Source organism: Halichoerus grypus, chromosome 2, assembly GCF_964656455.1.
Source record: "Halichoerus grypus chromosome 2, mHalGry1.hap1.1, whole genome shotgun sequence".
Classification (NCBI taxonomy): domain Eukaryota; kingdom Metazoa; phylum Chordata; class Mammalia; order Carnivora; family Phocidae; genus Halichoerus; species Halichoerus grypus.
Genome location: NC_135713.1, coordinates 28,890,709 through 28,917,631, shown reverse-complemented (window position 1 = coordinate 28,917,631; position 26,923 = coordinate 28,890,709). Strand labels below are relative to the sequence as shown.

At 37.9% G+C, this 26,923-nt stretch overlaps 1 protein-coding gene across 4 annotated transcripts in view; it reads left to right on the top strand.

The window, feature by feature from the left end:
* CPLANE1 (ciliogenesis and planar polarity effector complex subunit 1) overlaps window positions 1-26,923 on the top strand; it is a 137,240-nt gene that overhangs the window by 82,835 nt on the left and 27,482 nt on the right. For 3 of the 4 annotated variants that reach the window (XM_078066652.1, XM_078066653.1, XM_078066651.1), the window contains 12 exons: window positions 288-581; window positions 768-1,538; window positions 2,869-3,035; window positions 4,313-4,445; window positions 5,256-5,310; window positions 9,629-9,733; window positions 11,921-11,992; window positions 13,622-13,731; window positions 14,086-14,281; window positions 14,674-14,823; window positions 19,477-19,730; window positions 23,426-23,510. In XM_078066652.1, the coding sequence (XP_077922778.1) occupies window positions 288-581; window positions 768-1,538; window positions 2,869-3,035; window positions 4,313-4,445; window positions 5,256-5,310; window positions 9,629-9,733; window positions 11,921-11,992; window positions 13,622-13,731; window positions 14,086-14,281; window positions 14,674-14,823; window positions 19,477-19,730; window positions 23,426-23,510 (2,392 nt within the window). Of the gene's footprint in view, window positions 1-287; window positions 582-767; window positions 1,539-2,868; window positions 3,036-4,312; window positions 4,446-5,255; window positions 5,311-9,628; window positions 9,734-11,920; window positions 11,993-13,621; window positions 13,732-14,085; window positions 14,282-14,673; window positions 14,824-19,476; window positions 20,876-23,425; window positions 23,511-26,923 lie in introns of those variants that run through there. The other variant, XM_078066654.1, reaches the window with a different exon arrangement.

The window sequence follows — 26,923 nt, the reverse complement described above, 5'->3', positions numbered from 1 at the left end:
ACTCCTTTATGATCTCTGGGATGTTTATGTAAATAAAGTGCTTTATAGATAGTCCCAAGGCTCATTATGAGTTTATATTTACAGTTGACAGCTCCTTGAAAACAGGAAGGTATTATTTTTTCCTTTTTAAAAAAATCTCTCCCAGCTCTGCTTCCTGCTCAGCATTCATGGGTCTGACAGATATTAAGATGGAAGTATGACTGTTGGTGGAATACTCAGATGATTGTTGTTGATTCTTTAGATTTTTTCACTATATTTTAAAATGTTTAATTTTTATTCTATTCTAGCTGCAACAGATCAACTTCATGAGCCTAATGCAAATAGTAGGATCATCCTTTACTAACCTCCCAGATATACATCAACTTCTACAGCAGCCTCAGCCCGTGCCTTTGGTGGGAAGTCAAGTATCAAACCCCATAAGAGGGAGTAGTGATGTTGATGACACCAGTAGAAATTTTAAGGAGAGATCTTTTATTAAACCACAGTCCATGGGCGAGTACACCACAGAGCCTGGCAAGAAGAGTCCACACGGCCATAAAGGAATTGTGCAGTCTGATCAGAATAGTAATGGAAATTTACAGGTAATACATTTAAAGATATCATTAAAGTTCTAGTAGTTCAGTTGTTGGCTTTTTGTTATTTGAGCAAATAACTTTTTGGCAGTTATTACATTCCACTCCTTCCAAAATATATTGAACATCATGTACAAAATAAGGAGTTTGTAATATATTCTAAACTTATGTAATAGCTTTTTTTTTCTCTTCTAGAATGTTCCACATGGGAGTGTTCCTCTATGTCAGTTAGAAGGCCTGCCTCCCAACACAGGATTGACTCCAGCATCTCCAAGCTTCCCAACCGCTGCACTGTCTCCAGCTCCTGCTGGAAACACTCCCCTCCACCTTCTGTCTCCATCTTCTGCCATCCCGAAGACACCTGGACTCATCCCAGCTGCAAAAACTTTCAGACCTGGGGATGGTTTTCCTTTGCTTCAGTTTCAGGCTAAGCATGAATTTAAGTCCCTTTCCTTCCATACAGGAGGAGTTCCACAAGTTCCCTTCAGGCTCCTGCCACAGCCAAGAGAGGCGTGGGGATTATCAGATTCCTTCCAGCCTCCTTTGCCACAGAGAACAGTGCACACCACTTCAGTGTCCCATCTGAGTTTGAGCCACTATGATACTGAAGCCATAAAAAAAGTAGTTGAGCAGAAGAAATGGCCAGAAACTGTAATTACAGAAATCACTAAGCATGTGAACTTGGATCAGTATGTTGGTCAAGAAAACTTGACACCTCAACAGGACTCTTCAGTATTTATAAAACCAGGGAAAATACTTGATGTTAAGCCAGGACCCCTTGAGATATCGCCTCAGAATTCCTTTGGACTTCCATTATTGCACCTGCAACTTAAACCTCCTTATATATTTTCCTCTGCCTCAAGAGCATCAGTAACAATTCCCTCAATACCTACCAGAACTGTAACAGAAGAAAGAAAATACCCAAGACTGTCATTACTTCATTCATGCCTATACCCGGAAAACACGGTAATGATTTTTGCATCACTCTGCACTCTGGCTGTGTGTGTCTCTCTCTCTGTCAAATAAATAAATAAATAAATCTTTTAAAAAATAAATAAAATGGTAATTAGGAATTTTAAAGCTGTTAGGTCTGTCTTGTACGCCAATACTAGAATTTGTGAGACTTTTTTTTTTTAAGATTTTATTTATCTGTCAGCACAAGCAGGGGGAGCGACAGGCAGACAGAAGCAGTCTCCCCGCTGAGCAGGGAGCCCGATTTGGGACTCGATCCCAGGACTCTGGGATCATGACCTGAGCTGAAGGCAGACGCTTAACCAACTGAACCACCAAGGCGTCCCTCGTGAGACTTTTTCGTAGGTATTTCTTCTGCTCAGAGAAGAAATAAGAAATAAAACAAAATGACCAGTATTCTTGTTCATGTGGGTCGGGTGTGTGTGTGTGTGTAGAAAGGGAGGGCACGTGTGTAAGTGCACACACGCATTAATATTCCAAGTAATTGTGATATGATTGCCTTCAGTTATAGTTTAAAACTGTTAAATAGACCCAGATCTATAAATAGTTGTGCATATTTTAAAAATGGTGTATTTTTAAAGTACTTAAAAAGATTGAATCTTTATAAACCCACAGAATCCTCTTTAAAGTTGTAAGCTTTGATTTATGAAATTCATATTGTTTAGGCTCTAATTTTATAAGTCAGTGGTACCATCTTAGGAAGGTAATTGAATAATTTATGCTCTGGTGCACTTTTAATTTTAAGATTTGAAGACAGTATTGGGAAAAGAAATGGTCATTCTTTAGAGGAAGTACTTACCATGCCTTTTATTCTGAATATACTATGAACAGAAAAGAAAAGATTAAAGGTGTGGAAAAGTAAACATTTTGAGAGGGACTTAAAGAAATTTTATTAGGATGGTATAATGAACCCCCAAGTTGCATCACCTGACGTCAGTACTTATTATTAAACATACTGCTAATCTGTTCCATGCATAATCTGCACTTCTCTGTATCTTCCCTGTTTGAAAGAATTTTAAGTCAAATGCCAGATATTATGTATTTTATTTATAATTATAAGGAAGATTTTTAATATAGAAAAGAAAAAGATTAGGACTTCTAGCTTAGCTTCTGAAATAAGACGACCCAGTTCGCATTTCTCATCCTCTAAAATCATTTATTCTTTAAGCTTTGGATACTCATCTTACTGGGCCAAATTAATTTGTTATCTTGACATGTTCTATCTCTCGCACATTTTAACTTCATTTAAACAAATGTTTTTTCTCGATTTTTATTAACATATAATTGAGGTTTGTAATTTTAAATTATTCTTTATTTCTTACAGTACAAAAATCCACAACTTATTCCACTTGAAAACCTCATTGCATTCAAACAAAGCCAAGAGAAACTAACACATAATTTATTTGAACGAGGCGATTCTGGACACCTTCAGCTTCTAAATGTCAAAATAGAACCATCTGAAGTGAGACAAGGAAAGGACAGTAAAAAAAGGCAAGTTTTAAGTGAAATTTTATTTGAGAATATCACTTATCTGCAAATGTATTATTGGTTAAAATATCATAGTTATAAAGGTAAAAGTTATCTGGTTCATCCTCCCAGCCTATGCACAACTGCATATTCAATTTTCTTATCAAGTGTCATGCATTCGAACACATCTTGTGATGAGGAAAATTCCTATAGTGTGAGAGGGAAATATTATTTTTTCCATTTTATTAAGGAATTCTTTATTGGAATTCATAGGCTGGAAGATTCTTTTATATTTTTCTGTAACATGAGCAGTTTACTTTTTGTAGGATAAATATTTGGTATCTCATACAATATTCCATGTACTATCTAATGCACTGAAGTAATATTGTTATTCATCTTACCATAGCCTCCAGATTCTTACATAAGAAGTGTTTCAGGACACTAAGAAACATGCATGTAAAAAGCAAGGCTGTGACTTCTGATGAAGAGCATTTATGCTGTTTTACTCATAATGGGTATTCAAAAATGTATTGACTGGTAGATTACTACTGAGTCTAGAAAATACTTTAAGAATTTCACATTTAGGGGCACCTGGGTGGCTCAGTTGGTTGGGTGTCTGCCTTCAGCTCAGGTCATGATCCCAGGATCCTGAGATCGAGCCCCTGAGTCAGGCTTCCTGCTCAGCAGGGGGTCTGCTTCTCCCTCTGCCCCTCCCCCTGCTCGTGCTCTCTCTCTCCCTCTCTCTCAAATAAATAAATACAATCTTAAAAAAAAAAAAAAAGAATTTCACGTTTATCAGACCCTAAAATCTACTACCAGTGCTCTCTTTCCAGAAACGTTTCCTTCCTTCCATCTTTTTCAGGTATTCCCTCGTCAAAGTAAGTCTTCTTAACTTTTTGGGCCCTCTTTCCTCCTTGCTGGGATTTCACTGAGGTGACTTAAGTGTGCTTAACTTCTTCAGAAGGGTGACTGGAGGCATCCCATAAGGCTTCTGGGGTCAGCTCAGAGTCTGCAGAAAAGAATTTGAAAATTACCTAACAGGTGTGACTCTGACCTGAGATTCCAGTGACTAACACAGAAAAGTCAGTTCAGTAGGAGAGGAACTAAAAATAACTTTCATGTGTCCCTGACATTTGCTTCTATTTGCTTGAATTCTATCAAAGTATCTTGCTAATTTAACTATATGCCATTGAAAATATTATTGGCATAATTTTGATAACTGTCTCCATGTATAGCATGATATAAGTGAAAAACTGATGTTACTAAAATAGTAACATGTTTTATTCTCTTGCTTTTAACAGACAAAGACGACGAGCTGAGAAAGAGCTGCAAGAAAAAAGATCAGAGAAACTAAAGAGAAAACCAAATGTGGCTTTCCAACCAGAGGGTTCCCTTGTGAATGATAATGATTCAGAAATAGTTATGAAACCCAAGGTACAGAAACACGACTATACATGCCTCCCTGGTCTGCATGTACACAGAGATGGGAATGTCTTTGTGGTTTATCTAGTCTTCTGATTGCTGGAAGCTTCTGATTTGACCAGGAGAAATCTTTACATCATTAAGTACATAAGCCCTGCTGCATTCCTCCATGGAATAGTGGACATATAGTTGCAAAGCAAATTTTTGATTTACCTGCCTGTGTGACTTTTTTTATATTTGAAATCACTCCTTGCTTTTTTCTGTGACATCTTAATGCATGTCATATATGTTCTTTGGTTTGCTCCTATTAAATAGTTTGACCTCTTTTAGATGCCTCCAGCATTTCCCACACACAGATTTATTAAGAAACCTATATATTGAAATCAGATCTTTTCAAACATTCCTTCTAAGTTTGATGACTATATACCTATTTTTGCAACAAATTAAATAAACACTAACAGTTTTGTTTACAAGGATTTTTTAAAAGCACACTTCAGTAAGCCTCAAGAACATGCCTGGAGGCATTTAGTAACATTGGTGAGTCCGTGAGCAGTTTTGATAGGGTGGGGGCACTATTTGAGTGTTAAAGCTGCACACTGTAATTTAGTAACTGCATTAAATTAGTAATGTTCCTTTTTATTGCTTGGTTTGTGAGTTTTGTGAACTTCTTTGTGGAGTTACTTTGATAGAATAAATATTTCTCGAATGGATTCAAGCCTATACATAAACATTCAGCAATCCTCTTAGCTATTGAATTTTTTTTCAAAATAATGAGTGTCTTTGAGTTACAATCATAGATTGATCATTTGGGGATTCATTTAGGAGCAACAAGAACATCCTGGTTCCCAGCCTTTGGATGACTTCGATATTCCTTTTGGTATGTATAAGCATGATTAATGCAGTGTCTCAGTTCAAAGTTGAAATCAGCTTTTAGAATTGTGTGTGTAAAAATGAGACTAAATTATTTTCATTTTATCTTTGACAAAATGGAGTGTGTGTGTGTGTGTGTTTTGATGTGTTATCTGGTAGAGCAGTGGTTGAAACTATGGCCCACAGGCCAGATCCAGACATGCCTGTTTTTGTAAATCAAATTTTTTAAGGATTTATTTATTTATTAGAGAGAGAGAGAGAGAAAACATGAGTGGGGGGAGGAGCAGAGGCAGAGGGAGAGGAAGGAGAATCTCAAGCCAACTGCCCTCTGAGTGTGGAGCCTGACATGGGCCTTGGTCTCATGACCCTGAGGCTACGACCTGAGCCGAAACTAAGAGTCAGAGGCTTAATGACTGCACACCCAGGTGCCCCTTTGTAAGTCGAGTTTTATTGAAACAGAGCTATGCCCATTTTTTTTTTTTTAAGATTTTATTTATTTATTTGAGAGAGAGAGAATGAGAGAGAGAGAGCACATGAGAGGGGGGAGGGTCAGAGGGAGAAGCAGACTCCCTGCTGAGCAGGGAGCCCGATGCGGGACTCCATCTAGGGACTCCAGGATCATGACCTGAGCTGAAGGCAGTCGCCTAACCGACTGAGCCACCCAGGCACCCCCAGAGCTATGCCCATTTATTTACACATTGCTTTCGACAGATTTTATATTGCAGCAGGGCTCACTTGTTGCAAGAGGAACTATACAATCTGCAGAGCCTAGAATATTTTCTGGCCCTTTACAGAAAAAATTTGCTGATCCCTATAGTAGAACAGCACAATTAATTAGAATCTCAGATAAGATACTGATATATAAGGCCTAAAAGGAAATTATGGAAACATGCCTGTTGAATTCTTCATAAAAAATACATGCACATTAAAGTAAGGAATCAGTTCAGAAAAGAGTACTTGTTTATAAGATAGGAAATTCTTTTCTTTCTCTAGTTGGTCAGTTGTTTTCTTGCCACCAAATGCATGTGTTCCCCAAGACTTTCTCCTCAGTGATTTTCGTACACATATACACAAACATTCACTCTCATGACTTCAGCTCTTAAATTGTTTTGATGACACTCAAATACACATCTACCCTCTCTCATCTTTCTTTTCTACTTTCATCTTAGGTTTAACATGTCCAAATTTTATTTTATTTTTTTAAAGATTTTATCTATTCGTTTGAGAGAGAGGGAGTGAGCATGAGCAGCAGGGAGGGGGGCCAGAGGGGCAGAGGCAGAGGGAGAAGAAGACTCCCCATTGAGCAGGAAACGGTCGAGGGGCTCAATCCCAGGATCCCGGGATCATGATCTGAGCCGATGGCAGCTACTTAAACGACTGAGCCCAGGCATCTGCTACATGTCCAGATTTTATTTATTTTTTTAAGATTTTATTTATTTATTTGAGAGAGAGAGAGAGAGCACATGAGAGGGGGAGGGTCAGAGGGAGAAGCAGACTCCCCGCTGAGCAGGGAGCCCGATGCGGGCCTCTCTCCTGGGACTCCAGGATCATGACCTGAGCTGAAGGCAGTTGCTTAACCAACTGAGCCAACCTGGTGCCCCCATGTCCAGATTTTAAACTGACATCTTGCTATTAGTGATATCACTATTCTCTTGACTGGTCAAGATTTTTTTTTTTTTAAAGATTTTATTTATTTATTTGACAGAGAGAGAGAGCGAGAGCAGGAACACAAGCAGGGGGAGTGGGAGAGGCAGAAACAGGCCTCCCGCCGAGCAGGGAGCCTGATGCGGGGCTCGATCCCAGGACACTGGGATCATGACCTGAGCCGAAGGCAGACGCTTAATGACTGAGCCACCCAGGCGCCTCTTGACTGGTCAAGATTTTTACCTTGAAAGTCACCCTTGCTTTATCCCTCACCTTTGACCTTTGTTACCCCTTCCTTCACTTATTCCTTGACCTGGTCCTCTCTCCCTCCCTTTCCTTTCTTTCTTTCTTTCTTTTTTTTTTCTTAAGGTTTTATTTATTTGAGAGAAAGAGTGAATGAGAGAGACCATAAGCCAGGGTGGGGGGTGGAGAGGCAGAGGGAGAAGCAGACTCCCTACCGAGCAGGGAGCCCAATGTGGGGCTGATCCCAGGACCCTGGGATCATGACCTGAGCTGATGGCAGACGCTTAACCAACTGAGCCACCCAGGTGCCCCCCTCCCTCCCTTACTTGATACCACTGCCCTGCATCAAGCCTCTGTATGCCTAAACTAAGCAGTTTTTTCCCTAACTGACCTCCTTAGCTTCTCTCTCTAAGCTTCCTAACCCATCTGGTGTTCTTTCCCACTCACTTGTCTTAAAACCACTTTCTTTTTCATTCTTAACAGTGTTTTGTTTTGTTTTGCTTTGTGAAGGTAATGCATGTTCACTGGAGAAAATTTAGAAAATACAAATAGGGAATAGGAAGAATATTAAACTCTTCCACCCCAAAAAAAACTCCCATAATTTTTCTGTCTAGAGATAGCCAGTGTTAGTATTCTTCCAAGGTTTATTTTTTAAATATCTCCACTCATATATATCTGTAAATACATATATATGTATTTATATATACTTATATAAGTTAATATTTTATTATTTATTTAATATATATTTAATATCAAATATTAAACATTTAATAATTATATATTAATGTTATATGCTTAATATAAATTTGCGTTTTATTATTTATAATTATTTATATATATATAAAGAATACCTCCTCTACTTGTTTATAACTTACTTGTTTTTACATACTAGTGTTAAGGTAAATATCTTCCCATATCACTAGATATTCTTCTACAATGTCGTTTTTAATGACTGCATAGTACTCCAGTGGATGTGTATTGTATCATTTCAAACAACAATAATTCTCCAATTCTCTGACACCAGTTCAATTCTGACGATAACCTGGAGTTAACACAGATCCCACAGATTAATGGCTCAGTCCCCATACACCTGCACTTTTGCCCAGTCTACTACACATTCAGGGATTCCCATGACTCACCCTCCAGGCTCACTAATTTGCTACAGTGATTCCAGAACTCAGAGAAGTGCTTTACTTCTGATTACAGTTTTACTATAAGGGATGCAATTCAGGAATAGCCAAATGGAAGAGATGCATAAAGGCACAGAGTTTTCACACCCTCTCTGGGTATGCCACACACCCAGCACATCCCCTTGCTCATCAATGCAGAAGCCCCCTTAGCCTCATTGTTTCAGGATTTTTATTGACATTTCATTATATAGGCATGGTTGATTACATCATTAGCCATTGGTGATTGAACTACATCTCCAGCGGCTCTCCCTTCCACAGAGGTAGGGGTGGGGTGAGGCTGATCATGTGGTTTGTTCCTCTGGTGACCAGCACCTATCCTGAAGCTATCTAGGGGCAAGAGTCAAGAGTCACCTCATTAGCATAAACTCAGATATGATCAAAAGGGGCACATCATGAATAACGACAGGAAATTACTCAGGAAATTCCAAAGATTTAAGGACCTCAAACTCTTAGAACCAAGGATGAAGGCCAAATATATATTTTTTTATTATACTATAATGTGCCATAATTGATAATCTCTTGTGCGACTTAGTTGTCCTGGATGATCTCTCAGGAAAATCCACATCTAAACCCAAACTCTCAGAATAGACTTTGGACTTGGATTCTGCTTGCTGCCGAACTTTTCCACTTGGGTAGAAATCACCTCAAGTGCCGCATGTGCAGTCCAAATTTGTTGTCCCTCCTCCAGCAGCTGGTTTGTTCTCCTCATTCTCCGTCTCCATTGGTGTCACTCAACCCCAAAACATAGGTTATCTGAATTCTGCCTTCCCCCACCTTCTCATCTAATCAATACCCAGGTCTTGTCTGTTTTACCTCCTTTGTAATTTGTAAATTTATCATCTCTCCTCCATTTTTCACCATTACTGGAGGTACTGCTGTGAACTGTTACAGCAGCCTCATCTGTCTGAAGCCACTAGAATCTGCTTTCCATACCCTGGCTGGGGGGTTTTTCTAGAACATCAATCTGACCATATCATTTTCATGTTTAACATTTTCTACTGGATCTTCATCAGGCGGAACATCTATGTTTCTAGGCTGGACATACAGAATCCTCCATAATTTTGGTTTTGATTTCACTGAGCTGCCTTTGAGAGTTAACATAGGCAGCACCTCATTCAGAAAGTCCATTTTGATAACATCTTGGCACCTCATACCTTACTTCCCTTGAGTTAGGTACTCTGCTTTTGGACTCCAGGTAAAATGTTGGCTTCTGAGTGATTGCTTTCATGTTTTGTTGTTATATTTAAGAAATGCTACAAGATGATATTAATACTTCAGCTGGATTGCACTTCATGGCCTCTGTGAGAAAGAAAGCTGTAGAATGTCAGGATGCAAGTACAAATACAGACCCAGGTAAAATGCTATTTTACCTTAATTTTTAAAATTCATATATTTTTGCAACATTTAATATATCTAGACTTTTTCTTCAAAACAGTGATTTAACACGAATTTTAAGTTAAGTGATAGTAGTTACTCATCCCAGGTTCTTATCCTCAATCCTGGTATGTACTTCACAAATTTTAAACTTAAAATTAAATTTTAAATTGAATTTATGATAATTAAAGCAAAATACCATGGACTACATCCTCAATCAGTAGAAATAATATTTTGAATTTGGGTTCTCTATGCCATTAATTGCCTTCACTGGGATTTCATGCCTAAGACCGAGAAGCCTGGAGCTATGTATGGCTGGCGAAGTTGAGTTAGGAAGAGGACTAGATTGGGTTGGTGTGGGAAGGGCATATGTAACTGTGTCCAAGAACAGAGGAAATAAAAGTTGAAGGAACTATTATTTGGAATTTTGCCTGACGAACTTCCTCATTCATGTAAGTGCTCTGACCTTTGTGTTGTAGAAATTTTTTTCTATGATATTTAGGAAACAGTTGCTTTTAACTGTGTTCAGAACCTTCAAGTACTTTTTTAAACCTCTAATTTTATATTATTTTAAAATAGTATTTATTGATATGGTTTCAAAATAATATATGATCTTTATAGAATATTTGGATAATGTAGCAAAGCTGTGAAGAAGATGAAATTAACTATAATCATACCACTTAGAAGTAATATTTTTTAAAAAGATTTTGGGGGAGCAGAGAGAGAGGAACTCAAGCAGACCCTGTGCTAAGTGTGGAGCCCAATGTGGAGCTTGATCCCACAACCCCGAGATCACAACCCAAGCCAAAACCAAGAGTTGGACACTTAACCAGCAGGCGCCCTAGAAGTAACATTTTGATGATTTTTCTTTTGGTCTTTTGCACATTTTACATAGTTTGATACAGTATACATTACAGGTGTCCTGCCTCACTATCTGAACTTTAATCTTCCAAATATTATTGCTATCTTCCCTGAGAATTTAACCCTTAATGGGTCCCAGTGTTTGTTTTTTGCCTGGCTACCTTTGGACACTCTCCAGGTAGACTGTCTCTTTAACATATTATTTCATTATTTATTAACATAGTATAGTTTATACATATATAGTGTGTGTGTGTATGTGTATATATATATATGTATATAGCATATACATTGTAATATATACTTACATTATAGTATAGTGTTTATTTATATTATACTATATGTTTACTTACATTATAGTATATGTTTACAGTAGAGTATCAGTATTCTATCTGATATGGTCTGTATTATTGCATATGCACACAAACTAATGGGTTAAATGAATGCTAATTAAGAAGTGATGTTTAAAATGCTTTATATTTAATAATCCTTGATGCATAGTTATTTAGATGTTTAAGAATTGTTTAATGTTTGGGAGTATTGGATGGGCTGGGCTGGGACACCTTTTTTCCCCCATTTAAAAAGTCTCTTGGTATCTGTGCAGCACATTTATAAGAATGGATTGGATTTGGATAACAGAATTTACCTATATTTTGTATCCTTTGCTTTTCACTTTGATTTCTGCTTATGCCATACATTGCCGCATGTCATCAAAAAGTACTTTGTAAGCATATTCCTTCTTCCAGCTGTGCCATAAAATATTTACCTAATTCTTTATTGTTGAGTGCATTAGGTGGTTTCCAGTATTTTCTTCTATAAATAATGTTTCAGTGAGTATCTTCTCACATATGAGCCTTTGTTTTGGTTATCACTGTGATTTACCTAATTCTTTTATCTTTACCCATCTAATAAGTCATAAAAAGGCATCTCACTATTCAGTTTTTGTTTCTATCTGAATGAGGTTGTTGTTTTTTGATGCAAATGGTGCATATGCATTTGAGAAACATTCTTATAAGAGAAAGCCTTTAAGAAAGCCTTGGAAGTAATTTACTGCTAGATAGTCTTCTAGAATTGGCAGCCTGCTTGTTAGAAGTCTGTTATCATCCAGGTGATCAGGCCCAGGATGAATAATAATAAAATCAGAAATACCATTAATTTCTAAAATTAAATTCTTAATTTTTAAAAGTCAATTTACTACCTTTAATATACAATATCTAGAAATCTGCATTCATATATTTAATTTTTTCTGTTAGTGAAATTCTTTTTCTGTTTTCTTTTTTTGCCTCAAATCTTCGAAATCATTACAAGATAAAAAAGCTACTTCTCAAGAAGTTGTTTCTGAATGTTGTAAAAATCAACAAATCATTTCTTCCATATCAGGTGTGCTTTTTTTCTTTTTTTCCTGAGAATAACATTACTAATTAAAGACTATGTTTTTGTGATGCCAAAACAAGAGTTACCATCATCCATAAAAAAGCAATAAAACCCATCAATTGATTCAATAGAGATAGAATGATAATTTAAATATTTTCACTTTCCTTTTTCTAAAGTTTTTGGGTTGTCATATGGTTTAAATTCAATCCTTGGTAACAGGTTTCCAGTATTCAATATAACAAGAAGTTATATTTTACATATGAAATTTGAAAGTAATGTTCTATTAAAAATAAGATGCTAGGAAGTAAAACTAGAGTCCTAGGACGAAAAGCACAGAGTTAGACCATTTGCTGACCTATTGTGACAGGCTTCTTTGTTGTACTTTTGAATAAGAAGCTAATGACTTTTGTAAAATTTAGATGTTAAACACTTTTTAAGTGGTAAAATTTAGCCATGGGCTCTGTGAATATACTGGAAAGTACTGAATACTGAGTTGTGCCATTTTATTTTATTTTATTTTGTTTTATTTTGTCTTCTCTCATCTTATCTTAGAGATGAGTGTACCCCAAGCAGCGGGATGGGGAGGGGCAGAAGGTGGGGGAGATAGAGAATCTTAAGCAGGCTCCATGCCCAGCATGGAGCCTGACTTGGGGCTTGACCTAATGACCCTGAGATCATAACCTGAGCAGAAATCAAAAGTCAGATGCTTAACCAACTGAGCCACCCAGGCACCCCCGAATTGTGCCCTTTTAATGGATATAAATTATATCTCAATAAAGCTGTTAAAACAAATGAATAATAAGAAAAAGTTTTGACAGTAAAAAAACAAATTAGTTATAGGTTAATTTCCTAAACAGGTTTTTTGGTAATCTCCTAAACAAACATGACTTAATATATCTGAAATGGAAATAGGAAATTACAACATTTTCTCTTCTTTCTTTCTTTTCTTTTCTTTTCTTTTCTTTCTTTCTTTCTTTCTTTCTTTCTTTCTTTCTTTCTTTCTTTCTTTCTCTCTCTCTCTCTTTCTCTCTCTCCTTCCTTCCTTCCTTCCTTCCTTCCTTCCTTTCCTTCTTTCTTCTCCACACCCAGTATGGAGCCCAACATGAGGCTTGAGCTCACAACCCTGAGACTAAGACCTGAGCTGAAATCAAGAGTCAATATATGTGCTGCCGAAGCGAGCACTGAAATTAAGAGTCAGACACTTAACCGATTGAGCCACCCAGGAAATTACAGCATTTTCTTCACATGACTTAGATACTTTATTATCCTTGTGAATCATTCGTATAATCATTCAATAATCAGTCTCTATTCAACTATGAATTACTCTAGAGTAAATTGCCTTTAGAATAGAATAGAATTTATTTATATCTGTGAAACTTCTACTTAGATTTTTTTAAAGATTTTATTTTTAAGTAATCTCTTCACCCAAAGTGGGGCCCAAAGTGGGACCCAAACTCAGAACCCCGAGATCAAGAGCCATATACTCCACTGACTGAGCTAGCTAGGAGCACCCTACTTAGATTTATAACAAAAAAAATTTTATGTTGTTTGTTGCTAACTTGTTATAATGCTAATGACTCAGAGCTATTTACAGATTTTTTTTTATATTCCTGATTTTCTTTTCTTAATTTTCAGAACATGAACCTTCGAATGTTCCTCAAATGTTGGCTTCTGATGTATGTCTAAATCTCAAACTTCCCACTCAAATATCAGAGAAACCTTTGTCACCTTCACCGTCTGATCTGGTACTAAATTTGGTATTGCTATTCAGAGGTTATAATAATACATTTGCTAAAATTTATTATGATTACCTGCATTATTTAATTGTATAGATGAAATGAGCCTAAATTGGCATTCTATGTAGCTTTGTTGGAAAGATAAAAAAAAAAAAGATTTCAATATTATGCCCCAAAGTATTGTAAACTAAGACCATAACACATACTTCCTGCAGTTTTCCCTAAGTTAGACTCATATAAGCTCTTCTTACCTTTAGAATTAAATCTCTCTTTTTTTCTTTTTTAACAAGGGCAAAGGGTGCAGACTGGCCCTACAGAGTAAAAAGAATGTAACCCTCTTTGATTTTATGTGTTTTGGTTCAGGTTGGGCACACTTACATAAATGTGATTGACATTAAAGCTGATGATCTACAGGAATTGCCTGTCAAAGAAGAGCCTTCAAATGATACTATTATCAAACAGCCAAGTGATCATCTGGAGGCCCCATCTTCTGCAGAGTTACATTATATGGCAGCTTCAGTTACAAATGCTGTTCCCCTGCACAGTTTTAAGAGTGAAGGTAATAATTTTTTCCTACCTTTTAAGTAGATTAAAAACATTTGAAAAATTCTTTAATATAGCATTGTTACCCCTTCTTAAGTCTCTTAGCTCTTCTCCTGCAAACCCGCTATACTTTTGGATGTTTATATTCACATTTAGAAATGTTCTTTTGGCAGGGGAGGGCAGAGGGTGAGGGAGAGAGAATCTCAAGGAGACTCCATTCCCAGTGCAGAGCCTGATGTGGGGCTCTATCTCATGACCCTGAGATCATGACCTGAGCCAAAATCAAGAGTTGGAGGCTTAACTGAATGAGCCACCTGGGCGCCCCTAGAAATGTTCTATTAATCTTCTAACTACCTTGTTTAGAAGGTTAGAAAATCAATCTTTGTATGCTTTTCATATTCTTGATAGAGTCTGCCAATTCCACTATGGATTTATTTTTTAAACGTGCGGAAGTGTCTCCATCCTGTCTGGCTGGAGGAAGCTGGAGAGCAGGCAGTACGGAGGTGAAGGAGCCTGGGATCACCTCACCTAGACCATCAGAAATACAGCAGGACAAAGGTGAATGCCCTGAATGTATAACATGACTCTCCCCCTTCCCTAAATTACTGATATATAGAAACAAGTTATAAAACTTGGTAATTGCAAAAGAAACCAGGAAAAGGCTTTTCCCTTGCTAAGGAGAGTGGGGTCAGATAGGTAAATGAGGTAGAGTCATGGTTCCAAAGTCATGGTTCCATTATTTTGCAAGGAGACTACAGATCTGTTTGTACATATGTCTTTTCTTAATTAAGGAGCTAAAAATAAATATCCTATGGGATGTCATGAGTGCTTTGGTGTTAAAAAGGAATTCTCCTATTTAAAAAGGTGGGAGGGAGATTGTAGAATAGCACATAGAATATACACAGGTATTTAGCCAACAGTAAAATATTATTAGTAAAATAATATAGTTATAGTTATAAATTAGGTTGCATTATTGTAAAATATTTGCAAGATTTAGAAGAATATTTCTCCAAAACCTAAAGTTATTACATCCTATGAATGATTAATCTTTTTTTATTTTTTTATTTTTTATATTTATTTATTTATTTATTTTTTTAAAGATTTTACTTATTTGAGAGAGAGAGAGAATGAGAGAGAGAGAGCATGACGGGGGGAGGGTCAGAGGGAGAAGCAGACTCCCCACCGAGCAGGGAGCCCGATGCGGGAGGACTCGATCCTGGGACTCCAGGATCATGACCTGAGCCGAAGGCAGTTGCTTAACCAACTGAGCCACCCAGACGCCCATGATTAATCTTTTTTTAAAAGATTTTATTTATTCATTTGATACAGACAGATAGAGCATGAGGAGGGGGAGAGGGAGAGGGAGAAGCAGGCTCCCCGCTGAGCCAGGAGCCCAACTCGGGGCTCGATCCCAGGATCTGGAGATCATGACCTGAGCCGAAGGCAGACACTTAACCACCCAGGCGCCCCTGATTAGATTCATCTTAATATGCAGTCAGACCTCCTGCAGCAGGAAGCCAGTCTGTCTTCTGGGTTCCACAGCTGCTAGGAGGAGTGCACCCAGCCTTGTGGTTGTTAGATGCTTGGGGGCACAGTCCAGCCCTGCCTGCTAATTGTGTATCAACAGTGGGCACTCAGGAGATGTGAGGAGTAAGGAAGGGATGGGTGGCCGGGAAACCTCACGTTAGGATGTGTTAGGGTATGTCTGTTACAGCTGTGTATACCAGTAAGTGCTAGCATGTCAGATTTTGAAGCCTTGGCCCATTCTCTCTCCTGTCATGGGCTGTTTGGTGTATAGGTATTGAAGGGAGAATGTATGAAACTAACAGTCTTTTAGGCTGGGGAAGTGTGTGGGAAATGAAAAGAGCTTGACTTCTGGATTCAAGTAGAACAGACCTGGTTTTTGGTCCCAGCTCTATCCCTTCATAGTTTGGATACTTTTTGCAAGTAAATTAAATTTATCTGATCCTTACTTATATCTCTGTGGGACACAAACTCATTGGGTTATCATGTGGGTTACATCTAGCCAATGCCTGTGGGCTCCCTGGGGCTTCTGGGTGGTGCAGTCAGTTGAGCATCTGACTCTTGGTTTCGGCTCAGGTTGTGATCTCAGGGTCATGGGATTGAGCCCTTCGTGGGGCTCTGCACTCAGCGCAGAGTCTGCTTAAGACTCTCTCTCTTCCTCTCCCTCTGTCCCTGCCCCCCCATGCTCTCTCTCTCTCTCTAAAATAAATAAATAAATCTTTTAAAAATATCCCTGTGGGCTAGTTTCCCTTCATTTCACACCAGTCAACTTCTGAAATTCTGCCAAACTGGAACCAGACGCATCTCTTTGTTACCCCTGAATATCCTCGGCCAGCATTTCAAATGACCCCGAGCTACAGGTTAATTTCTTTCATCAGTCAGATCAAGTCTATTCAGCCTTTTGGAAGATCCTTCTCTGGGGAGACTGGCTACAAAAATATATCAGTGGACCCTTCTACTCTTATTAAAGAGAACAACTTTAAAATGCCAATTTAAAAGGATGTGTTTTATATTTTGAAAATATTCCATCATGGTATTTACATAATATACCTTAAAGATTCAGAACCTAGTTACATAATAGAGTTGAATGGATTTGTAGTATAGGAAAAGGCTGGGAGGAGGGACAGGGTCCCTAGGTATTTAAAACAAAAGCAAAGCAAATAATAAATTCCTACTTTTAGTGCTACTTGCTCACCATTTTGAATGACAGTAGTTCCCTATTTTAGAAACTATCTCCAGTAGGAATGCTTTCAGCTATTAATAGCAAGCAGAGCTTTGCTGGCCAGAGAGAATTTTTCAGGGTCAATGGAGCTCAGTATTTAACCCTCTAGGTGATTTTTCCTATTAGTCAGTGGGAGTGGAACAGATTCTCTAAAGAGAGGGAAGCTAGTTTCATTATGTCTGTAGGCCATTCTGGATTTTGAGCATGTCCAGCTCTTTTGCTGTATTTTCTACTCGAAGTTTGTATACAAAATTCTTTCCTGAGAGTGACTAAGGGAGACACTTTAAGCTGCTGAAAACAGGAAGGATAGATAGTAAAGTACTGTGAGAGTCAAGCTGGAGAAGGTCAGGCCAGGCGTTCCTGACAGGCTCGATCAGTAGAGCGTGTGACTCTTAATCTTGGGGTTGTGAGTTTGAGCCCCATGTTGGGTGTAGAGATTACTTAAAAAAAAAAAAAAAAAGGTAAGGCCAAAACGGGTAGTGGAAAGTGACACAACGGCCATTGCCTGCATTGCAGTTTGCCATTATCCTCTCATGGGAAGCCTCATGCTGGCCTGGGGCTGAATCACTTGTTTAGGGATTCACATTTTTCAGAGTATTTTGTTGCATAATTTAGTCTTCACAAAACCTCTGTAAGTTAGGTAGGTCAGGCATCATCATCCTCATTTGACCAGCTATTCAATAAACACTAAGTCAGGGGCCAGATATCAGGGCTCAAGAAGAGCGTAATACCAGGCTCTCTGCTGGGTGCTCACCTAGAGGAGGAAAGGAAGGCAGAGAAACAGAGGGTTACGATACAGCTTGGGAAGTGCTGTCAAGGTGGTCTGGATGAGATTCTTGGGAAATACAGCATCTACTCCATCTCTAGGGGGGACGGAGACGTTTAGGAGAGACACCTCAGTGGAATCTTAAAGGGAAGCAGGACTTAGTGAGACTGAGAGACTAGATTGTGCAGTGACGTGGAGGTTTGATGGAGACTGCAGAGGCTGAGAGAATTAAAGTTTGCTTGGAGGCAGTGGAGTGGTTTTGTTTGTTTAAGACGTAGCAAGAGATGAGCTGGAGAGGGAGACAGAGGAAAGATTGAATGGCATTGTCCTCATACTGAGGCATTTGGATTTTTAAGATGAAAGAATTAGAGAAACACTGAAGAATTTGAGGTGGGAAAGGAACAATATCACATTTATGTTTTAAAGGATCTGTGTGGAAGGTGAACTAAATAGGGGTAAAATAAATTAGAGATAGAGATGCTATTTGGGGTCCATCTATTGTGAAAGCTTCAGCTAAGCAATGGTAGTAGGAATGGAGGTTTTGGTTGGTAACCATCAATATTTGGTGTTACTTTGGATCTGAAGGAAAGAGAAGAACCTTGAATGACTCTCAGGCCTCTGGCTTAGGAACGTGGGTGAATGATAATGCTACTCACTGAACTGGAGAATCAGGAAGAGGGAGCAAGTTGGAGGGGCAGAGCTAGGAGTTTGAATTGATAGGCTTTTGGGACAACCTAAATGAGATATCCAGGAAATAGGTGGATTTAAGGGCTGGAGCACATGAAGATGTCATGTGAATTTGAGAGTCACCTGTGCACCAGTGATATCAGCCAGGGAGAGTGCGTAGAGTGAGACGTGAGCCGGGATGGGCACCCTGGAAGTACTGATGGGTCAGAGGGGTGGGTGGCAGAAGAGAAGAACGAGAAGACAATGAAGAAGGAAGAGCAATAGAGGGAGGAGGAGACCCAGAAGCCGGAAAAATAACACATTTAAAAAAGAAGTGTTTCAAATTTGGGACAAGAATCAATTGAGTTTAAGAGTAGGGAGAGTCATTGCTTTGATATTGGTCTTGGGAGGTTTAATGTTAGCCTGACATCCCATGTAGAGTTGGTGGTGGCCCACAGTGGGCCTAGCTTTTACTGTGTGACACTGTTGGTTTTCAAGTCGAGTTTTAAAACGTCCAAAATAGGGGCACCTGGGTGGCTCAGTCGGTTAAGTGTCCGACTCTTGATTTCGGCTCAGGTCATGATCTCAGGGTCATGATATCAAGCCCTGCACTGGGCTCTGTCCTCAGTGGGGAGTCTGGTTGAGAGTCTCTCCCTCTGCCCCTCTCCCCACGCTCTCTCTCTCTCCCAAAATAAATAAGCAAATCTTTAAGATAAATAAAAAGTAAAAAATATTAAGTAAAGTTGCTTTTTGATGAAGTATGTTTTTGTAGCAGAGGGTAAAAGTAACATTCAAACTGCCTTCTATATGGAGTTATGTGGTAATAGTAATACTGTTATGTATTCTTATCTCACCACAGACAGCTCTCCGAAGTTGAGAAGCTGAAGTGTTATTTCTGGGTGTATTGAAACAGATTTAGAAGGGAATGTTATGTTGACTTAAAATGAGGTCTTCAAAAGAATTAGATCATCAGCATCTACTTCTCCCTTAATTCTAATCAATTCTGATATTGATTACCTTTATTAATACTTAGATATGCTGAAGCCAGATTTTCGATTCAAAGAACAGAGCTCAAAGTCAGCTGCTGCAGAGGATGATCCGCTGTGGGAGCAACTGCAGGGTGTGTCTGCCGCTCGTCCTGCGCAGAGCTCTGCAGCTCGCCGGCTCGAGCATCTCACCTCGAAGCTTCAGGAAATTGATGCACAGATGTTAGCAATACAGAACATTGCTGAAAACATAGAGCAGGATTGCCCCAGATACAAAATGCTAGATCGACATTGTGATAAGGTAGACTGTCTTTATTTTAGCTGTTTGTTACTGAGTTATATGATTTGTAATGTGATGTAATTTTAGACGTTTGATTTTTCAAAATAATGGGAATTTTTTTTTTTTAAGCTAGGGTTTCTCAACCTCAGCATTATTGATATTTGGGCCAGATAATTCTTTGTTGTGGAAGACTGTCATGTGTGTTGTAGGATGTTTGGTAGCATCCCTGATCTTCACCTGCTAGCTTTGCTGTAATAGTAAAAAAATGTCTTCAGACATGGCTAAATGTTCTCTGGGGGACAAAATCGCCCCCAGTTGACAACCACTGCCTTAAACTTCTAAGACGTGAACCAATGCTTCCTACCAGGAAAAGAAATATATCGAATTACAAAACAAGAATGTGGTTTTAAATGAACCCTGCTCATAATGGAGTATCATTTTCTGCAGCAGGATTTTTTTAACTTTATAAAGATACTGTTGTCTTTATATTTGGAATTCTCAGTTTCTTTTAAATATTTTATACAACAGGAATGTGGTCCTTAGAACATTTTCTGTATCTTTAAAAAATACCCATAAGAAAGAGATTATTTATGTGTATTGGCATATCATGGTAGTTAGACAAATAGGAAGTCTCAAACATGAATTAATTATTTTGCACAAACCTGTTTTTTTTAGGAAGTAAAATTTACATAAAATAAAGATTAAGGAACAAAATAGTAAAAATATTTTGAATGTGTTAAAGCCTTGTATTGGGAAATGCAAATTGGTCTGCAGGATAAAAATTTCATCATTGACTTACCTAACAAATACTCTAGTTGCTAGCAGGTTGACATTTTAAAAGATGTTTATTAGGTTTATAGTATTTCTTTAATTCAAACATTTAGCACATATTAAGAAGTTAAGATTAAACTTATGTGAAATTACACAGAAAAAACATGAGGTAGGACTACTATTAAGTAATAATATTATGATGTTTATTTGGTTGTTTTCCTTTTTGTTTTTTTAACCCACACTTAGATCTAGCACTTCACAATGAGTGTTAAGTGTTAGAGTCATCTTTGGAACTACTTATTCTAAGGAATCACTTTCCAAAATGGCCTTATGTTTTAGTATATTAAGCATATCTACAGCCAAATATGTTATGTACACTTGAATCTCGTCTTGATCCTGGCTTGCTCCAGAGTCCAAGAGAATCGTTTCTTCATCAATAAACATTTATTAATCTTCTTCTACCTGCTGGGCCCTGTGCTAAGTTCTGGGAATAGAAAGATAAATAAGGCATACATAGTCACTACTCTCAAGCAGCTTAGAATCTAACAAAAGAAGATAGATGTATACACCAGTAAGTACATATGAACAGGGTGTGGTGAGAACACCACAGGTACACATGACTTGTTGTGGCTGGACAGGTAAGTAAGTGAAGCTGTGGCATCAGAGATGGCTTTGTAGAGGTAACTCTGGAGTTGGTAATGAATCGATATTCACGAGTTAGATAATGAAGGGCTGATGAAACACCGTGAGGTGGAGGTTGATGGTACTGGGCTTTAAGACATCTGGCAGGAGAGGAATGTAGGTGTGTGGATAAGGAATGATGGGAAGTATCGTTTGCCATGTCAAGTGGTTAGGATTTTGTCCTATACTATAAATAGGCAGGAGGGAACCACTGAAGAATTTTAAGCAGTGAAATGATGTGATCAGACACTCTGGCAGCAGTGTGGAGGGCAGATTGGAGAGAATAGGCTGAGAACAAGGAGATCAGGTGGGTCACAGTGGTTCTAAACTTGCTGCTCATTAGAGTCATCTTGGGAACTTGTTAGAAATGCACACTTGTGGGCTCATACCCCTGAGATTCTGATTTTAAGTAATTCTGGGGTGGAACCCAGGAATTTGTGTAATTAATAAGCTTCATGAATGATTCTTAGGCAGCTAGCTCTATACTGGGCTTACTGATTGATGTTTGGGACTCACTGAGTACCAAGCCAAGAAGTAATGATAACCTGAACTTAAGCATTGGGGATGGAGAAGGATGTAGCAGGACTCAGAGGGTATTGGGCTATGGGAAGGTAAAGAAGAATAGATTCACAGTAGTATCCAGATTTCGAGCCTGGGTGAATGGGGGAGTCATTTTCCACAGTAGGGAAGAAGAAGTCTGTGTGTTTTGGGGGAAGAGAGGCACAGTGATTTCAGTCAGGAACATCGTAAATTTGAAGTGTTGTGAGATTAGTAGGCAGTTGGATATATGCTTCTGGGGCTTAGGAGCTAGATTTGGGTTGATGGTACAGATTTTAGAGTCCTTAAGAGGAAGTTAAAATCATAACAGGGCACTCACCCAGAGAGAATACACTGAATGAGGAGAAAAAGAGGGTAAAGGACAGAATTCTGTGGGTGCATGAACTTTTAAAGATGATTCAACAACAAAGCATGAGAAGGAGCATTCTAAGGTAGTTAAGAGATTCAGGAGAAAGCAAACCAAAGGAAGAGTCTCAAGAAGGAATTTCCACAGATCTGGATCTATTAGTTAAAAGGACAGCTGTGCATGTCATGATCTTTTTCAAAAATATACATGCCAGCCCTACTGAATCTGGGGTGGTAGGCTGGGGACAGAGGAGGGGGCAGTGGCTTGGCAAGGGGGAGGGTGTAGATCACACACATGTATTTTGAAAAAGTTCCTAAAAATTCTGTTACGGCACCCCTCTCAGCCCCAGTCTTTAAATACTGGAGGACAGGGACCGTGTCTTTTGCTTGGTAACATGGCAGGCATTCAATACATGTTTATTTAATGGTTGTCTTTGCTCTCTCAGTTTTGGATTCTGACAGTAATAAAATCACATCTTTATAATAAAGACTTATCACCAGAACAGTTGTTAATAATGGTGGTGCAAGCTTGGGAGACAATTTCAAAGGAAGTTTCCCAAAGGAAGGTGGATCAAACTCCATAAGTATTTAGTTTGCTAAGGTGACTACTTCGAAGGAACTAACACTAATTTAAATGAGAGATTTTGGGATATTGTTTTAAAATGTTCTCATCCTATTATAATGCACACATAGATACACAGATTGTGACTTGTTTATTTTAATTAAGAGAACAGACTTCAAGCCTGGAAGAGACAGAGGGATACTTGTGGACAAGCACTGACTACGGGCTTTGAAGACCTCGGTTCAAATCCATGTCTTGCCACTAAGAAAGTCACTGAATTTCTCTGGGCCCTGTTCTCACATTTTTAAAATGAAAGGTTTTGTCTAAATGGTAGCTAATGTTCCTCCCCAATCTAAAATTATCTGATGTTGTTTTCCTTATGATGTCTAAAAAGGTTAAATCATTTAGACTACAAATAAGTAAAAATTTCCTTCTCTTCACCCATCCCCACATTTAGCTCTTATTAGATTTAATCCCATTTCTTTCACTTGTTACCCTAATATTTAAAAGGTACATAAGATTATTTAACAATATTGTGAAATTATCAAGCTATAAAATTTTTTTTTTTTTTTTTAAGATTTTATTTGACAGAGAGACAGCGAGAGCAGAAACACAAGCAGGGGGAGAAGGAGAGGGAGAAGCAGGCATCCCAGCTAGCAGGGAGCCCGATGTGGGGCTCAATCCCAGGACCCTGGGATCATGACCTGAGCTGAAGGCAGACGCTTAACGACTGAGCCACCCAGGCACCCCTCAAACTATAAAATTCTTAAGTTATTTTGTTGTGTGTATTTTTCTACAGGTTGAACCTGAAGATCACATTGAATTGTCTTCTGGTCCTGAATCTGAAAAACCATTGGCTTCAAAAGCCATTGGCATTTCCGAAGGTGTGTGTGTGTGTAGTGGGGAGTTGGTGGGGGGGCTGAAGCCTTGCTTTGAAAGAATAAGCATTGCCCTTTGGGAGCTAGAGAACTAGGAATAGTTTTCATTTGTGAGCCCAAGCCCGCAGTCCCCTAATTTAGATTAGGATTATTCTTGTGATAATGTGACTGGCCCCCACCCCGGCCATTGTTTTCCTGAGGAGCCAGTGCTATAGCCTCCTAGAGTGGGGAGCTTCAGCCACACACTTGCTGAGGGCTGCACAGAGCTTGGTGCTGAGGTTGCTGTTTGTTCCTGCTCAGCTGCAGAACTGGGATTTGAGGTTCTGGTTATATGGCCAGGCGGTGGTGAAATAGTGTATGTTTGAATTTCTTATTGAAAGAATGAAATTAGGGTAGTTACTTAAAATTTCTACTGTATCCATAGTTGTTTATCCCTACATTCTCTTTCATTCAGTCTTGTCAGCAATTTAATGTGGTTTTCTTTTCTTTTTCTTTTTTAAACAGGCTTTGGTTTGATTCTGTTGTTTAATTTTCTTTTTCATAAATTTCTACCCCTTAGCTTTACTATTTCTTCGGTTTTTGAGGGCTTAACCTGTTGGCTTTTTCCTAACTTCATTCTTTCTTTTTTTCTAACATATGTATTTGAAGCTGAATATGTCCCTGCAAGGACCCAGACAAGAGCGCTGATATGCATCATGTTTTGGTGTTGTTTTGATCTAGTTTGTAATTTGTATTAAGATGTCTTCTTTAGCTCATAAAAGGGATATTTAGCTTCCCAGTATTATGGGGTTTGGGCTATATTTTTATTCATCTATTCATTGCATTATGATTAGATAAGTATATGATAATAACAATTCTTAGATATTTGTTAAAATTTCCTTTGTGGCCTGGGATGTATAGTCAGTTTTGGTAAATGTTTACTTGAAAAGAATATGCATTTACTGTTGGATTATGTAGGATGTGTGTGTGTGCGTGTGTGTGTGTGTGTGTGTGTATACATATACATAAGGTGTGTGTGTGTATGTTTAGTCAGGCTTTTAAATTGTATATTTATACATATATATATATATGTTTAATCAAACTTTTAAATTGTCCAGATTTTCTATATTCTTTCTGATTTTTTAGTTTGCTTGCTCAGAAGCGTGCATTAAAAATTGCCCACAGTGATAGTGGAATTTCTCCTTGTGATTCTGTTAAATGTTGCATTATATAGTTGAAGCTATGTTATAAAATGATTATGTTCATTATTGTTATATTTTTGGTTGAATTTTGCCCCTTTTCTCATTAATGACCCTCTTTATCCCCAATAATGTTTTTAGACTCAACTTTATCTACTATTAATATTTCCCTGCTATATCTTTTTTGATACATTTAATTTTTTTTTTGATACATTTAATTTTTAAAAAATTTATCATGGAAAATTTCAATAGAAGACAGAATAGTATAATTAACCTTCATGTACCCTATATCCAGCTTTAACAGTTATCAACTCATGGTCAATCCTCTTTTATATATACGCCCACTTACTCCTCCCACCTTTTCCTGGATGATTTTGAAGCAAATCCCAGATAGCATATTATCTACCTATAAATATTTTGTAAATATGTCTAAAAGATAAGGTTTCTTTTTTTAAACACAGGCATAATGATATTATTGCTCCTTTTAAAAAAATTAATATTGTCATATATCTAATCAGTGTTTCAGTGTTGTCAGCTATCTCATTTTTAAAAATAGCTTATTTTTTTATTCTAGTTGGAATCCAAGTGAAGTCTATACATGGCAGTCGTTTGATGGCTTATAAGTCTCTTTTAACTTCTTGGTGCCTTCTCTCTCTTTTTCCCCTTGCAATTGATTTGTTGAAGAAACATAGATGTTTGTCCTGAAGTGTTTTTCAGAGTCTGGATTTTGCTAATTGATTCTCTATGGGTCATTTAACATGTTTCTCTCGTATTTTCCGTAAGTTAGATATTCCTTTATTTTCAAGTTGAGTGATTATGTTGTAGTTGTGTCCAGCATATAACTAGATTTCATTTTTAAAAGTAGTTAATTTATGTGTCTTAATCATCAAATATAATTATGTATATTGTGATTACTGATACATTTGTGCTTATTTCTTTTTTTTTTTTTTTTAAAGATTTTTGTTTGTTTATTTATTTATTTGACAGAAACAGCATGAGAGGGGATAGGGTCAGAGGGAGAAGCAGGCTCCCCGCTGAGCCGGGAGCCCGATGTGGGACTCGATCCCAGGACTCCGGGATCATGACCTGAGCCGAAGGCAGTCGCTTAACCAACTGAGCCACCCAGGCGCCCCTATTTGTGCTTATTTCTATAATCTTATTTTGTGCTTCCTATTTACTATGTATTTTTTTCTTTTTGAGCTGCTTTCTTTCCTTCTGTTGGATTGGGTTTTCTGTATTCTCTCTTTTCCTCTCTGTTGGTTCAGAAATTACACATTCTGGGACACCTGGCTGGCTCAGTTGGTGGAGTGTGCGACTCTTCGTCTCAACGTCCTGAGTTCGAGCCCCACCTTGGGTGTGGAGAGTACAAAAATTACACATTCTGTTTTTAATCTCTTAGTGATTATTCTTGAATGTTCAATATTCATAGTTGAATTAAAATTTAAGGCAAATATATTTACCTCCTAAACAATATAAAGACTTTAGAGCTTTTAACATTGATCTGCTCCCTCCCTCCCTCCCTCCCATCTTCCCTGATACTGTTTTCTAGTATTTTAGATCTACTTTGTTTTTAATTTAGTCTCCCATGTCTTTTCAGTCAACACTTACTTGAACTTATCAGCATGTTTTCCAGTTTCTTTGCCTTCAGTTGCTTCTTTTTAAAAAACTTGTAACTCAAATAATGTAAATATGTAAACCATGAATGTATAAAACCAAAACTCAAGTTTCAGGAAATAATACTTACCCTTATTGCCTGAGATGCACTCTGGCAAAACTTTCTATTCTCTGCTATTGTTGCTCACAATTTCTTTTTGCATCTGCTTTCTTGAGGATTGCTTCCTTTCCTTCCTTTATTAGTTCTTCCATCTAGAGCATGTGAGTGGTAAATTCTCCTAGTCTTTGAAAACATCTTTAATTTTATTACAATTCATGAGTGATAGCTTACAGATGGGGGCAGAATTCTAAGTTGATCCTCATTTTCCCTCAACATTTTAAGGATAATATTCCATTATTTACTGACATCTCTAATTGCTGAGTTTATACTACTTATGTGCTGTCTGTCCAGTTACTGTTCTTTTATCTCTGAATTCTTTTAACATTTTCTCTTTATTTTTAGTTTATCTTATATTTTTGATACAAGTGTGTCTCGGTGTACATACTGTTATTTTTATGTATTTATTTTTTAAGAGCTTTTTTTTTTTTTACTTGGCGGGGAGGGGCACAGGAAAGGGAGACAGAGAA